The 16,624-nt window shown below is 39.9% G+C and overlaps 1 protein-coding gene across 4 annotated transcripts in view; it reads right to left on the bottom strand.

Moving 5' to 3' along the window:
• Window positions 1–16,624, bottom strand: part of UGGT2 (UDP-glucose glycoprotein glucosyltransferase 2) — a 101,763-nt gene that overhangs the window by 13,402 nt on the left and 71,737 nt on the right. For 3 of the 4 annotated variants that reach the window (XM_068168158.1, XM_068168312.1, XM_068168232.1), the window contains exons 29-33: window positions 15,350–15,435; window positions 10,194–10,278; window positions 7,753–7,838; window positions 2,669–2,767; window positions 395–479 (exon numbers count right to left, since the gene is read on the bottom strand). In XM_068168158.1, the coding sequence (XP_068024259.1) occupies window positions 395–479; window positions 2,669–2,767; window positions 7,753–7,838; window positions 10,194–10,278; window positions 15,350–15,435 (441 nt within the window). Of the gene's footprint in view, window positions 1–394; window positions 496–2,668; window positions 2,768–7,752; window positions 7,839–10,193; window positions 10,279–15,349; window positions 15,436–16,624 lie in introns of all 4 variants that reach the window. The other variant, XM_068168391.1, reaches the window with a different exon arrangement.

The raw sequence follows: 16,624 nt of genomic DNA, 5'->3' as shown, positions 1-16,624 counted from the left end.
AAGGCATTTCATTCAAGTTCAGAGACTATCAGAATAAATCACCCTAAGTGGGCCTTGGGTTCCAGAAAAGAACCACCTAGAACCACTGGTATTTAATATATTCAGAGATAATTGCCAACTGTGGAAACTTAATTTTAATTATATATATTATTATACATATAATTAAAAATATATAAAAATACATATTTTATATAAACATGTATTTTATATCATAAATACAAATATTTTATATAATTTTACATAAAATACATATATTTTTATATATGATATATACACCATTTGTTATATATCAATTTACATATATATATAATTACTCACTTGTATTTTTTTTTTTTTTCATTTGAAAACAACAAACTACTTAAAATTTTAAATAAGAAATGTATGCTTCTCCTACCTTAAATGTTGGGGAGAGGTAATTTTTCAGAAACCAAAATTTAACTGGTGTTTTTGTATGACGTAGGACAGAAAGCATCATAATTCTGTGGAAATACAAGTCTACAATAAACAAACAAATACAGACAGGTCATTAAGTTTCAGCTGCACCTAAGGCTCTCTAAGTATTAATTTTCTTTAACCCAGTTTAAGCAGAAATTTCTGTCTACTTCTAATAAGAAAAAAGCTTTAAAGAACATGAATGCAAGATTGCTTTGAGATAGGTTTATTCAATACAGCTTGGCTAAGCTATACTGGAACAATTTCAAAAGTGGATCTGTTAAAAAGTGTTATTCTAAGGGAAATGCCTGATAAAATAACAACTAATACCTGCTGTTACCTTGGCTACTGAGATAACTTGTTTTAGAAATAGAATCACAGAATACGTCCAGTTGGAAGAGACCTCAAAGATCATCCAGTACGACCTTTGACCCAGTACCGAAGGGTTAACCCTAAACCATGTTGCCAAGCACCAGGTACACACACAACTTGAACTCCTCCGGAGTCTGACACTCCATCACAGTGTTTGATAACCCTTTCAGTGAAGAATTTTTTCCTAACATCTAGCCTAAACCTCCCCCTCCCTCAGGTAGTTGTAGAGAGTGATAAAGTCTCCCCTCAGTCTCCTCTTCTCCAGACCCAACCCCAGCTCCCTCAGGCACTCCTCACAGACCATGTGCTCCAGGCCCTTCATTGCCCTTCTCTGGGCATGTTCCAGTACCTCAATGTCCTTCCTACAGTTAAGTTTAATAAAGTCCTATTTGTTAAGTTTGATAAAATGCTGAAAGGAAAAACAGTGGAAAAGAGAAAGCATAGCTCAAGTTAAGATCCTCTTCAGAAAACGCTTGATAACGACATGAATCATATTTTGAGCTCATCTTTTTTTATTATTGTGGCATTTGTTTGGTGTAACCAGACATATAAGCAATGCCTTAAAAACCTTACAAGAGGTCAAGTCTGCCTTAAAACTCAAGAAATAATAAACTTTAAAATAGGTAAAGAAACATGCAAAATGTTGTGTTTGTTTTGTTTTTCCCTTTAAAATAGTAAGTCCCTGAGGAAGGTTGTTGTAGGTTGAAGGAAAGAAATGCAAATATTCAGTCTGTGCCAATACCTACAAAATACTACTGTCCAAAAAAAAAGGGCATGAAAAAATAGTGAAATCCCATTTTAGGGTAATCAATAAAAAAATAATCACAGAGGTGGTCGTGAGCTGATTAGGCAATCCGGTAAGAATTGCTTCAAAGCAATCGTTACTCACTCAGTGAACACTGAGGTAAGAGTAAGGCCATACCTGCATACTACAGTATCCAAACTTTGGACTAAACAAATAGGCACAACTCTACCAAAGTCACTACTGCTATGGCAAATCACATCCTGGGCTGCATCAAAAGATGCATTGCCAGCAGACAGAGAGGCAACTCTGTCACTTCACTCTGGTAAGACCTCACCCGGAGTACTGTGTCCACCTCTGGTGCCCTCAAGAACAACATGGAACTGATTGAGCAGGTCCAGAGGAGAGCCACAAAAATGATCAGGGGGCTGGAACACCTCTCCTATGAGGACAGGCTGAGGGAGCTGGGGTTGTTCAGAATGGAGAAGACTCTGGGGAGACCTCATAGTGGCCGTTCAGTACCTGCAGGGGGCCTACAAGAAGGCTGGAGAGGGCCTGTTTACAAAGTGATAGGATGAGGAGCAATGGTTTTAAATTAGAGAAGAAGAGATTCAGGTTGGACATTAGGAGGAAGTTCTTTGCCATGGGGGTATTGGAACACTGGAACAGGTTGCACAGGGAGGTAGTTGAGGGCCCATTCTTGGAGATATTCGAGGCCAGGCTCCACAGGGCTCTGGGGCAACCCGATCTAGTGGAGGATGTCCCTGCTGACTGCAAGGAGGGGGGGTGGACTAGATGACCTTTGGAGGTCCTTTCCAACCCAAACCATTCTATGATTCTGAGACTGTAAAGAGAGGCTGAACATCCTTTATATTCACATTTTGTTCATGCACTCATGAACAACATGGAAAATATTTTTTGGTTTTTGAAGAGCCTCTGTATGTTGAATCACCTTGTTGTCAAACAAACATGAACTTCATCTTCACTGTACAGAGCTCTTCTATGTTTTGACAATTCATTCTTTGCACCTTGGTAAAAAAGTCAGTTTCTCTAAGCTGTTTAATTTTAGGATGAACAATTAGAGTATCCCTCTGAAATTGGTTGTTTTCTCCCTTTCCTTACCTCAAAAAGCGTTCATATAAATGGCCTGAAGCAACTGAAAAAATGTTCAGAACATCATTTTTCTTTTCCTTCTCTTCTGTTGAAATTTCTTCTGAAAGTCTAAAAAGGAACACCCAGAATTATTACATAAAAAAAAAAAATATACATTCACTAGAAATAAAATACTACCACATAACCATTAAGACCACAAAGAATCAATGGTAAGAAAAGACAGACTCATCCAACTAACTGAATACACTTAAATTCTACTCCCAGTGTATATGCCTATGATACCAAAATCTTTTGAGAGAGCAACACTTTGTACCCAAGTCACTCAAGACAAACAATGGCAAAAACTACAGCCTCCAATAGTTTTATCAAAGCAATAATCAGAAATACACACAGCCAAAATACTTTGGGAATTGGTTATTTTTAAAAACCAGCAAGTTATTTCTGAAATTTCATCCATGTGCATTCTACATCTCAAGAACCAATGCCTGTTCTCAAGGTAAGGAATGTCTGCATAGCCCCATTGTTTGCTGAGCTGAACAGAAGTTCTAAAATACTGACCGAACATAAATAGAGATGACCATACCAGGCCAAGCCGTGTATTTAGCCCAGTATCTTCTTGTCAGCAGCAGCAATCAACAGCAAAAGACAAGGCTGGGGAATGGCAGCCTTTCCCAGAATACTCTCATAACATTCAGTGGTCTGTAGTGATGGGATTTTCCAAGTGTTTTTCCTAAACAGGTGATGAATTATTCCTTAAATTCATCCAACTACTCTTCCTATAAGCTACCCTGTATCTTTGAGGTACATTGTCCATGAGTTTTCTGTTTCTGCTGCACAGCATTCGTTGCTTGCTTTGAATACCAAATCTTAGGAGGATTGCTTTAAATCACATGTGCAGTCTCCCTCACAGCACTGCTTCACAAATCTCAGAACTGCAAAGGCTGCCTTAGCTGCATGGTTACAGTATGACTTGATATAGTTGAAGATTCCCCTCAATAATCCTTTTTTTCAGGTGAGTCATTCCTCATATATTTAGATGGTGTGAGTCACTCCTATTAATTTTTCTTCTGCTTTGGTATTTTTTAAAAATATACTTTAAAAAGTATAAAAATAATATTCCTCATAATCTTTAAGAACAAGTGAGACAGGTCTCAAATCTCCAACACATTAAAAAAAGTTTATACCATTCCCCTAACACCAAATTGAATTCTCAGAAAGCTGCAAAGTGTGTAAGTGGTATGAATAATCTTTTGAGAAATCCACATTCTTTACACTCAGCAATGGTAAGAGGAAATACCTCAGTCACACATGATCAGGACTACAGCAAACACAGAACAAAAGGACACCAGCAGAGTGACACTGACTGCCTGGTGGGGCATCTCCAAAGAAGACAACCCTACAACTAGCACAAAGTTGCCACAGGGTAAATAGACTGCAGTTCATAGTCCTAAAATGTCTGACTTCTTTCTGATATTTTGCCCTGTTTCTTACACTTAGTAATAGTTTAGGACTAAAAGATACTAGAAGGACACACTTAGGACCAAAAGAACGTTAATCTCTTTATAATACAAGCAGCACCACGTGTGGTGTGAATAAAAGAATAATCAGATTTTGATGCAAGGACCTTGAATATATTAATTATGCAAAGCTTTCCAGAAGGCAGAGATCATTCTAACTGAACAGTCTGCTCAGAAGGAGGCTGGGTTAACTTGTAAGTTCACATGGGAAAAGCAGTCAACTGGAGAAGGACTTGGGTGACATGGTACACACATGAATCCCACATCAGAGCACGTGTGGATTCCTGTAAGGAACTGTGTGCTGGCAGGATATACTTTTCATTCTGGAATATCAAAGAAGAAGGATATTTAACAAGTTCCTAGATAGCAAGAGGCTGACAAATGAGAGGCTTTAAATCATGCCTCTGAGGTACAAACTTGAATCAATGGGAAGAGCAAATAAACTTTATTGGGTGATGGAGTTCAACAGCCCAGACAAGCTCTAAGCTTGATGCACATTCATGAAACAGCCCACTGTGAAGAAAAGGACTAGATCTGGAAGATCATGAGATCTCTGGCCTTGTAACTTTTAGAGGGAGATGAGATTTTTACCACTGCACATATACCCTTTGATGCAGCCCATTATAACTGGAAAGCTTGAAGACGATGAAAAATTCCTTTTACTAATGTCATTCTGCAGAGGAGGTCATCCTTGGGCATCCTTGAGTCCATTTTCCTGACCTGTGGCTTCAGGAATACATTTTGGAAAGCTGTAGTACAGTAGTCTGGAAGACGTTCTAAACCTAGCCAATATTCTAACAGTAAAATCATCTGTGGATAAATTGTGCTAAACAAAATCATTGAGAGAGACCCAATAAAACATCCAGATACTGGAGATACAGGAGGCCTTATCAGGAGAGATGATAAAGCTGAAACAGAAGCCACTCCTAGATCTGCCAAGAAATGTATGTGCTAAGGATTAACTGGGGTCAGCTGCTTACTACATAAAGTAGAACCACTATGCTTTTTATCTTAAGAGTCTCTGTGACTGGCAATCATTGCCAAGGCAACTATGGAAGGAAGAAAACCTTTTGTGAGTCTTGTAGCCATTGTTTGGGGTCAGAAAGACTTTAGGGTACAGAGAAAATAGTGATGAAAAAGCCATTCTTCTTAAATCCCTCAGACGGACACTGTTTCTTACTACCTGAATTATAGTCTAAAGATGTTCTCCTGAACAATAGAGGAATCAGACTTTACCTCAACAGTAGATCTTAAATGCTTAAAGGTACTTTTGGACAGACAAAACTAACTGAAATTTTCTTTCTTGCAGGGCCAAGAGATCTACAATTACTTTGATTAAAGTTGTTTACACAGCCAAGACATTAAGTTGAATTGCTGATGTCAGAAGGCATTACCTTCAGTTTCTTGCTTTTGCAATTCTATAGCTATGCACCTGGTAGCATACTGCAGAAACAACCTGTGCTGCAAATCAGACTTCCCAAGAGCAAAAATGAGTGCTTCCTACAACAGGAAGTCCAGTATGTAAACAATGTATTGCAAATTAAGTCCCCAACCCACAACAGCCTTAAAGATCCCACAGAGGAATTATCACCACTTTGAAAGAGTGGATGATTTTATTGTGTTACCAGCATTCCAGATTCAAGGCCAAAGCTCACTCTTCTTTGACATAATGAACCAAATAATTAAGAATTCAGTAAGTTCTTGTGTCAGCACCTCAAATTTCATGCGAGAACATTATCTTTTTTCAGACATTTAATGTAAAAAAGATCTCAGAAGCATTAGAAGAATGTTTGCAGAGCATCCAAGGCACTGTTTATAAAATACATCGGTCAAAGGCCATCTGATGTAAATGCCCTCAAGAGGAGAACTAACATGTCTTTGAAACTGGTAAAACACCCCATGTTCTGATCCACAGCACATATAGAATCATAGAATCAGTCAGAGTTGGAAGGGTCCACAAGGATCATCTAGTTCCAACCCTTCTGCCATGGGCAGGGACACCTCACACGAGATAAAGCTGGCCAGAGCCTCATACAGCCTGGTCTTAAACACCTCCAGGGACAGGGCCTCAACCACCTCCCTGGACAACCCATTCCAGGGCTTCACCACTCTCTAATTAAAAAAAAACAAAACACCAAACCCCACAAACCAACCAAGAAACAAACCCAAAACAATAAAAAATATTTCTGTAAGCAAGCATGAAACATTTATCACATTCTTCAAAATGATGTCACATGAGTTTGTATCTTATTAATAAAAAACTAAATTCAAATAAAAAAACCAGCCTGAACCACACACCATCCACAGATTATTATAAGCAACTGAAACCAAAATTTTACAATGGTATGGGGGTGCTGCACCATGGTGCTACAGGCTGGGACAGAACGGCTGGAGAGCAGCCAGGCAGAAAGTGACCTGGGGGTACTGGTTGACAGCTATCTGAGCATGAGCCAGCAGTGTGCTCAGGTGGTCAAGAAGGCCAATGGCATCCTGGCCTGTATCAGAAATAGTGTGGCCAGCAGGAGCAGGGAAGTCATTCTGCCCCTGTACTCAGCACTGGTTAGGCCACACCTTAAGTATTGTGTCCAGTTCTGGGCCCCTCAGTTTAGGAAAGATATTGAGACACTTGAATGTGTCCAGAGAAAGGCAACAAGGCTGGGGAGAGGCCTCAAGCACAAGCCTAACAAGGAGAGGCTGAGGGAGCTGGGGTTGTTTAGCCTGGAGAAGAGGTGGCTCAGGGGTGACCTTATTGCTGTCTACAACTACCTGAAGGGTGGTTGTAGCCAGGAGGGGGTTGGTCTTTTCTCTCAGGCAACCAGCACCAGAACAAGGGGACACAGTCTCAAGCTGTACCAGGGGAGATTTAGGCTCAAGGTAAGGAGAAAGTTCTTCACAGAAAGAGTAATTTGCCACTGGAATGGGCTGCCCAGGGAGGTGGTGGAGTCACCATCCCTGGAGGTGTTCAAGAGGGGATTGGACATGGCACTTGAAGGCATGGTTTAGTTAGTCATGAGGTGTTGGGTGACAGGTTGGACTTGATGATCTGTGAGGTCTTTTCCAACCTTGTTGATTATATGACCCTATGAATGAAGTATATGGAAAATTAGAAATATTAATTTAATGCTTGAACTGTAAAGCTTGAATCTTATTACAATTATTTATAGAACTCACATGTTAAAGGCATTTTATTGACAAATAAAAAAGCACTTCTTGAACTTCCTTAAATTATGTCTCTCAGCAGACATGCTGCATCATAGCCTGCTTTTTGAAGTGCCATTTGGTACACCTGAGTACCAATGTGAGACTTTCACATTGAGATTCGTTCCCTGACACAACCACCAACCACAATAATGCCAATGGAGAAAATTAATAAAAACCAGAAGTGCAAAAAGACTGAAAAGGAAAGAACGAGATGTACAAGACATCATAGCTTGTCTTTCATCCCCTTTCATTTATAGTATAAATCCCCTTGGGAGCCTTTTCATGATTTGTACCACTATCAATTAAGAAACTATTATACGGTGTAATTATAAACATGTCCTGGCATGGTTAAAAGGTAAGCAAATCATAAACTACCTTGTAACTGATTCCTCATTTCCCTTTTTTCCTGTTGTTCCATCAGTAAGGAGCTCTTCATTCATTTTATTAGGCTTCTTCTGTACCTGTTTATTAAATACAAATATATTTGTGAAATTTGGGAATTGATAATAATAACTACTTCAGTTGTGATATCTAACTCTGTGGCTAGAGCTGGATCACCATCTCACCAGTTTCTGTAAAATCCTGAACTGCACTGAACAGTAAATGTCATTTCGTACTTTTAAATTACATATAGAACTTACTGTGATAATAACAGAAATAATCAATTATGGAAAATGAAATGGAGATTAGTAATTCAAACAGCATATTCAGACCCTCTGTACTTTTTAATGCAAACAGTAACTGAAAGTGTGGGGAATCATCTCTTGTTACCTCCCTCCTAAGTTTGTGATCCAGCCAAGAAGGCAGAAGAAGGGTAGCATGGTGTGCTACCATGCATGGAGTGTATCAAAAGGGAAACTGTGATTCTTGTAAGCCCTTCACAAGGGGAAAGTGACAAATCTGTCACTGGAATATAAAATCTCCCATCCAGTTTAATCAATCTCCACTATCTTACTCAGATGCTTAATAACAGCAGCAGATTAATTTTGTGTGCTGACCTTAATTTCATTCACTGAAAACACTTCACGTTTGAACTTCATGTTACTTTCACTAAATGTAGGCTAATGCTCACAAACTTCGGCTCACATTCAATCATGTGTTTTTAGCTAATGCTTCTGCAGCCACATCTAGTCTTTGCTGACATGAACGGTAATGCAGCTGAATGACAGAGATTACACATTCTAGAATAGAATAAACCAGGTTTATTAAACTTGGAAGATCTCTTCAAGATCGTGTTCAACCCATCATCCAACACCACCTAATCAACTAAACCATGGCACCAAACACACCATCAAGTCTCCTCCTAAACACCTCCAGTGATGGTGACTCCACCACCTCCCTGGGCAGCACATTCCAATGGGCAATCACTCTCTCTATGAAGAATTTCTTCCTAACATCCAGCCTAAACCTCCCCTGGCACAGCTCGAGACTGTGGCCTCTTGTTCTGGTGCTGGTTGCCTGGGAGAAGAGACCAGCCCTCACCTGGCTACAACCTCCCTTCAGGTAGTTGCAGAGAGCAATAAGGTCTTCCCTGAACCTCTTCTTCTCCAGGCTAAGCAATCCCAGATCCCTCAGCCTCTCCTCATAGGGCTTGTGCTCCAAACCCCTCACCAGCTTTGTTGCCCTTCTCTGGACACGTTCCAGCAACTCAAAATCTTTCCTAAACTGAGAGGCCCAGAACTGGACACAGGACTCAAGGTGTGGCCTAACCAGTGCTGAGTACAGGGGCAGAATGAGCTCCCTGCTCCTGCTGGCCACACTGTTCCTGATGCCAGGATGCCATTGGCCTTTCTTGGCTGCCTGGGCACACTGCTGGCTCATGTTCAGCCTACTGTCAACCAGTACCCCTAGGTCCTTCTCTGCCTGGCCACTCTCCAGCCACTCTGACCCCAGCCTGTAGCACTGCATGGGGTTGCTATGGCCAATGTATAGAACCTGGCACTTAGATGTGTTAACTCTCCATTCTAGTAATAATCTGAATTTGTATCACCTTTTACATGGAATAATTTTCCTATTTTGACCCAAATGACACCATTTATACTCTTTTCCTGGGGCTTATCACACTCCAGAGAGTTATACTTCTCCTCCAAGTTCTGGAAACTTTCAGTTACTGGACTAGGGAAGAGAGTCATGTATCTGGTTTTAAAAATTCCTTTGGTACTTACATTTACATTTTTCTCTCTCCTTCTCAATGTCTACAACAAGAACACAATGTACCAAGGACACCTACACAACATGTTATTTACAAAACAGTGGAAAACCTAGAAGACTGTGAGGTTCCTTCTCCTTAATATAAATCATGTGTCATTATCTCTTTTTGATACATCTTCAAGAAGGAAACTAATGCATTTACACAGATTTGGTAGCTCAGGGTAGAATTCAACATAGCTAATTTTAACTTCCACTCTGGTATCTGGACTTCATGGAAAATCCCACCCCAATCACAGAAGACAAGTGGATATCTCAAAAGGTGGTGAACCCTTGGTTTTAAAACACATGCAAGATAGGATCAACAGTCCTTTGGACTCGTTCTACTAAGCAGAGAAGGATTTTAAGGCACCTAGATTTTTCTCTCAGGAACTAAGCTAGAGGAGATAAATTCTTTATTAACAGCTCTTTAACAATATTCCATGCAACTAGTATAACCCAATTGGCTCAAATTAACTACATTAATTTTCACACAATTTAATTATACAAAATTTATATTACATATTTCAGTACTCAACTGCCAATTAAATAGAGCCTAAGCCATGTAAGCTCTAGTCATATTTCATATAAGGAAATACTGCAGACAAAAAAGGTATCTCTTTACATACTTGTACTTTGATAATTTTGCTTTTGAAGTTGTTTAATACCACGATAACATCTGTCAGGTCAGCTCCAGAATCTGTTCCTTCATGGCTGTGAGGAGGAAAAAAAACAACATGCAAGTGTACTGGCTCATTAAAACATGCACTATTACATTCAACAAAATGCAAATGAGGAAGGAAGAGCACTGAAGATGGAAAGAGCAAAACCGACAAGCAGAGTGCTTCCTGTGGCAAAATAAAGGGGAGGGCATTCAATTACTGTAGGAAGTTCCTGCTTTGAGAAGTCTAGGCAAAACTTTGGCAAAATGTTGAGATAATGAAGATTGGCTTTCAACTGATTTGCTCTAGTAATCAGACCCCTAAAGTCAAAGCTGTGCAAGGGCACCACATTAGCATCTGCCCTTCTGATCATCAGTTTAAAGCCATTCAGGCATCTCAAAACTCTACTGCTGTCCACTGAGTAACAAATCTTGCTGTCACTCTGTGATACAGTATAAAAACATAGTTCTCAAATTGTATAGCTTTTTATACCTCAATAGCCAATACCTTTCTCCTTCAATCCTGTCTTTTGAGAGTATTATGTGGCTATGCAGACAAAAAAAAACAAACCCACAAACCCAAAACAATTTAAAGTAATCTGCTGTCTCTTAGGCTTGATTTATTTTATTCTTTTAACCACAGGAACATATAGCACTCAACATGAAAGGATATGAATCTCCATTTTAAATAAAGTGTGTCACTAAAAAGCTCTAAAATAGTAAAACCAGTGCCAAACAAATACTGATGCCAGAAATCGTGGCAGCTAGCACAGTGTTTCCATTTTTGCCCTCAGGTTGTACACAACCAAGATTTTCTGTTACTCAGTTATCTCAAAATCCTTTATGAATTCTGTAGCTAGCTCTGCAGCTCAACCAATGAAGGTAATTTCCCAAAGTCTCTGCAATATTCTCAAAGTGTTTGGTTTGGCTCTAAAGTTAATATCATCTCCTCCCTAAATCTCTTCTGTGGATCTTTCACTATTTCCTCCGTCTTTACCACGTGCCAACTGTTTTACTCTGCACAGCACCCAGTGTGATGAATTCCTATTCCAGTATGAACAAGGATAGTCACTATGGACACTTCACATGGGTCTCAAGAGCCAGTTTACCTGTTTCTCTATTCAAGTCTTCCTATGCTTCCTACTACCATGTCATGGTAACTTCTTTTCCTGACTGAGTACTTAATTTCAATTCCTAGTCACCCAACCACACACTCAATGGCTTATGATAGACTAATATATTAACTTTTTAGGTCTCTCTCTGAAAGAAAACTGAGAGCACCACATGTTCTCTAATGTTAAATCGGTGTGCAGAATCTTATACAGGACCTTTCATCCTTTCTCTGTCTCTGTGCACAGAGTAATTTTATTAATGTAAGAGATGCACATTTCAAATGAGCAATCGTGAATAAGGTTTTGAACGTGACCTGGGGTTTGGAAGAATTGGGATCACAATTTATAAGATCACAATTTATAAACTCCTCTAACAAAACCAATAAAGGCTTTTGTGTTTCACCCAGAAGGTACTGAATGCCGTTCATGTAACTCAATTCGTAAACTCACTGAAACGTGGGCACAACTTCATTTTTCAATCCACTTGCACTCTGACAGCAGCACTATTAAATGTTTTAAAACAACTACATTATTGCTAGATAGCTGTTGTACAAAACACTTCCAGCAGACTGTTTCTGTCACAGATTTAAAATGTTTCAAAATATCCACTCACTTTTAATATAAATACAAATAAATATAAGTATAAAATCAGTTACAATTTTCCAAATGGAGAGCAAAAGCGTCTGAGTTCAAACAGTATCCAGTAAATTCTCTAAATAAACAAAAAACTCCTTGCCTGAATTAAAAAAGATGCAACTTTCAGTTACAGTACCACCAAAATACAATAAATTAGATCTACCTCCACTTTTCCAAAAGGAAATATTCAACAAGAGCTTTTACTTATACTTTTTTTCTGCAGAGTATTATCTTGCTATACCTACTAACATCACACAATCAAAGTCTCAATAGCAAGCAAGGCTCAGACTGTTGCTGACTATGTAATTTTCACCAGAATAGAATAGACCAGACCAGACCAGGTTGGAAGGGACCTTCAAGATCATCGCTAATTTTCAGAGTAATTCACTGATAACAAATGGATTTACAAGTGTGACTGGTTTGAAATAATGATCCCAGTTAGAAGCAGCATTCAGGAGAAAAAAGAAAAAAAGCTTATTTCAAAAGCTGTGTATTCACATACAGTAAACATAAATTAAGTGCCTGTGTATTAGATGTTAATATGAGACAAGTAAATAAGCATTGAGGTGTAGAACATGCTGTAACTTCAAAATCCAGTATTTTTCTTGAACTTCCTATCATAACTTACAGGCCTGAGCCTCAAAGAGAAAAAGCTCATCTCATAGTTCAACAGGAGAGGACATGATATATAGTATAGGATAGTATAGGAGGATGAAGAGCATTCTGCGATGCTTCTTGGCAAAATTCCATCCGGTCCAATAGTTGCTTGAGTTCTGATAGGAATTTGATACTGTTAACACACTGACATCAGTAGAATTAATATCAAAGATGCTGGTACAGCCTCGCAAGCATACTTTAGCTGTTGTATTTTAAGCCTACAGCTTGTAATGATTAAATTTTTAACAAAAAGGCAAGCTATTGCTTAGGTTCCTCATCAAGTATTACTTTTACCTAACCTAGCTTTGCTCACTTAAGCTCATTTGTATTTATTACTCCCCAGGGAAAATCACTAATCTTAAAAACCCAGCAGATTATTTCAGTTTCCTTGGATCCCATGTAGAACATGGAGTGGGTTTGTTTCATTTTTAATTCGGCTACAGCTCATTACATCATTTTCATTAACCATAATATCATTCATAAATCACATTAGGTATCTTAAGAATTTAATGTTAAATTAGACAAATGACATAGCTGCAGTTGGTGGAGATTAACTGAACTTCCTAGGGTAAAGACTATGCTTTTCTGCCTTTTCAACAGATTGTGAATGTTTCTGGAAGAAATAAATTAAAGTTTGCCAAGAATGAATCTAGTATTCCATCAACACTACAGAGTCTAGCTGGAGGCCTCTATCTAGTAGAGTCCCTCAGGGGTTGTTACTGGGGCTAATGACAGAACTGGGAGTGGCTGACATCTGCAGGCTGTGCTTCCACTCAGTGGCACCTGGACAGGTTGGAAAGTTGGGCAGGGAGAAATTTAATGAAACACAACAAGGATAAGTGTAGAGTCTTGCATCTAGGAAAGAACAACCCCAAGGATCAGTACACATTGGGGTCTGGTCTGTTGGAGCAGTTCTGGTGGACAACACAATGATGATGAGCCAGCAGAGTGCACTTGTAGCCAAGAAGGCCAATGGCATCCTGGGGTGTACTAGAAGGGGTGTGGCTAGTACCTTGAGAGAGGTTCTCTTTCCCCTCTACTCTGCCCTGGTAAGGCCATATCTGGAATATTGTGCCCAGTTCTTGAACTGAGGGGCCCAGAAGGGCAGGGAACTGTTTTGAAGAGTCCAGTGCAGAGCCACAAAGATGATGAAGGGAGTGGAACATCACCCTCGTGAGGAAAGGCTGAGGAAGCTGGGGCTCTTCAGCTTGGATTAGAGGAGAGTGAGAGGTGATCTCATTAATGTTTATAAATATGTAAAGGGCAAATGTCAAGAGGACATGGCCAGGGTATTCTCAGTGATGTCCAATGATAGGACAAGGGGCAATGGGTGCAGGCTGGAGCATAGGAGGTTCCATATGAACATAAGGAAACTTTTTTACTGTGAGAGTGAACACTGGAAAAGACTGCCCAGAGAGGTTGTGGAGTCTCCTTCTCTGGAGATGTTCAAAACATGCCTAGATGTGTTCCTGTGTGACCTACTCTAGGTGATCCTGCACTGGCAGTGGGGTTGGATTTTATTTTTCAAGGTCCTTTCCATACCCTGACATTGTATGATTCCCCCCCCCCCCCCCCGTAACAATGACATTTATTAAATATTAATAATTTTCTTTAATAGTTGTTGATGACTTATCATATAGAACTACATGTTCCTGAACTCTTAAGTAATAATAAATCTTTTATAAGAAATAGACCTATTTCAGCTCACAGGATTACATGGAGAGTGGGGTGTTGGGGGGGGTGAGTAGAGAAGGAAGAACTGAAGCTGAAATACAATAAAACAATTCTATTCTACAAGGGATCAGATCCAAAGCTTCAAGAGGATGCCCTCACATGCTACAGATCTCTGCTGTTACATAGAACATGAGAAAAAGATAACTCTTCCACAGAACAGTTGGAATGGTTGCTAGCATGTGATCCTCATATGAAAATCAACCTTGGAAATTACAGATCTGCAAGCCAAGTAGATGGCAGTTAAATGCCAGTTAGTGGAACATGTTACCCCTTTCCATGTACAGGGCTTTCTCCCTCCAGAGAGGAAAATGTGGTGCAATCAAGATGCAGCCAGTGTACAGAATTGAAGGGTGTTTCTCTATCTCAGTTAATCAGAATCGATAGAAGAAAAAAAGCCTACACAGCTGAAATTAATATAATGGTCCTGTTAAAAAAAGATGCCATTCATCAATAATACTGCACCCTCAGGGCTGAAAATAATTAGGAAGGGAAATTCACAGCACTTCCTCTCCAGCTAATCAAGATGCTATTGGAGAGTAGCAACGCTCTGCTGCACATACTCTTGGAACTGTATCTTGAGTATTTTGGGAACACCAAAATATTAATAAACCAAACCATAAGTGACTTTTCTACAGAATTTGGTGCAAGCAGTTGCATAATAATGCTAACCACTGCTGGAATTGACAGGGTAAGTGCCTGGTAGCCATGTAGCTGTATAGTAAGAGAATTTGCTAGCATCAGGTCTGGCTGAGCATCCTAAGACTTATTATGCATTAACACATCCGAATGCCTTCAAGAACACAGAGAGCTGTCTAAGAGCAACTTATCCTATCAGGAAATAAGGTACCTCTTACAAATTTAAAATAATTGTTTGGTCCTTGCTGTGTTTTTTTCATGTTGTTTCTATTTTCTTTCAGAACTGTTTGACCTTTTCAAAATGTGTTGCACCTCTACTTATGTTTCCGAAAGGTAGAATAATACTTACGACAAAACCTGATAAATCTCTTCAGATCTTCCTTTACGCAATCGCAGCGTCCAAGCACCTGGATTTGCTTTCAGCTGAAAATACCCCTAAAAAAAACATAGGAAAGAAAGCTGCTTGGTCTGTCAGCATTTCGTAATCAGCCACATACACATACAAACATCAATTATCCATCACATGGTACCTCCAAGGTTAGTAAACAATCTACTGTCAGAATAGCCCTAGAAGTAATATAGCAGTGACGCAACCAAATACCATCTTTACCGGCTGTCCTCATTAACGCCTTTCAGAGCTCCTTTTATTTCTAGCTGAATTGAGCTTTACATAAAATCTCCACCTAGAACAGTAAGTGAGCAGTAAAAAAAATTATGAAATTGACCTCAAACTGAAAAGTTTCCTTGGAACAAAGCTTTGTCTGGAACAACTTTAAAAGTCAGTACAGCTGCTTTCCAGTAGGAACTTTGCACACAGATATCACTGTGTGAAAGCCAGACAAAGAATCACAGAATCAAACGGGTTGGAAGAGACCTCCAAGATCATCAAGTCCAACTGATCAACCAACCCTAACTAATCAACTAGACCATGGCACTAAGTGCCTCATCCAGGTCTTTTCTTAAACACCTCCAGGGATGATCTCACCACCTCCCTGGGCAGCCCATTCCAAAGGGCAAATCACTCTGTGAAGAACTTCTCCCTAATATCCAGCCTAAACTTCCTCCTACACAGCTTGAAACTATTTTCTTATTCTGTTGCTGGTTGTCTTGGAGAAGAGACCAACCCCCACCTGGCTACAACCTCCATTCAAGTAGTTGTAGACAGCAATAAGGTCTCCCCTGAGCCTCCTCTTCTCCAGACTAACAAACCCTGCTCCCTTAACTGCTCCTTGTAGGGCTTCTGATCCAGACCCCTCACCAGCTCTGTTGCCTTTCTCTGGACATGTTCGAGCAAGTTAACATATTTCTTGAATTGAGGGGCCCAGAACTGGACACAGGACTCAAGGTGTGGCCTAACCAGTGCTGAGTACAGGGGCATAACGACTTCCCTGCTCCTGCTGGCCACACTATTCCTGATACAGGCCTTGATACCATTTGCCTTCTTGGCCTCCTGGGAACACTGCTGGCTCATGTTCAGCCTACTGTCAACCAGTACCCCCAGGTCTCTTTCTGCCTGGTCGCTTTCCAGCCACTCTGTGCACAGCTTGTAGCACTGCATGGGGCTGTGGCCAAAGCGCAGAACCCGGCACTTAGATGTGTTCAATCTCATGCCATTGGACTCTGC

Source organism: Melanerpes formicivorus, unplaced genomic scaffold (assembly GCF_026170545.1).
Source record: "Melanerpes formicivorus ecotype bairdi unplaced genomic scaffold, bMelFor1.0.p_v2 SCAF_1, whole genome shotgun sequence".
Lineage (NCBI taxonomy): Eukaryota > Metazoa > Chordata > Aves > Piciformes > Picidae > Melanerpes > Melanerpes formicivorus.
The sequence above is the reverse complement of the archived record's forward strand: the minus strand, read 5'-3'. Positions and strand labels throughout refer to the sequence as shown.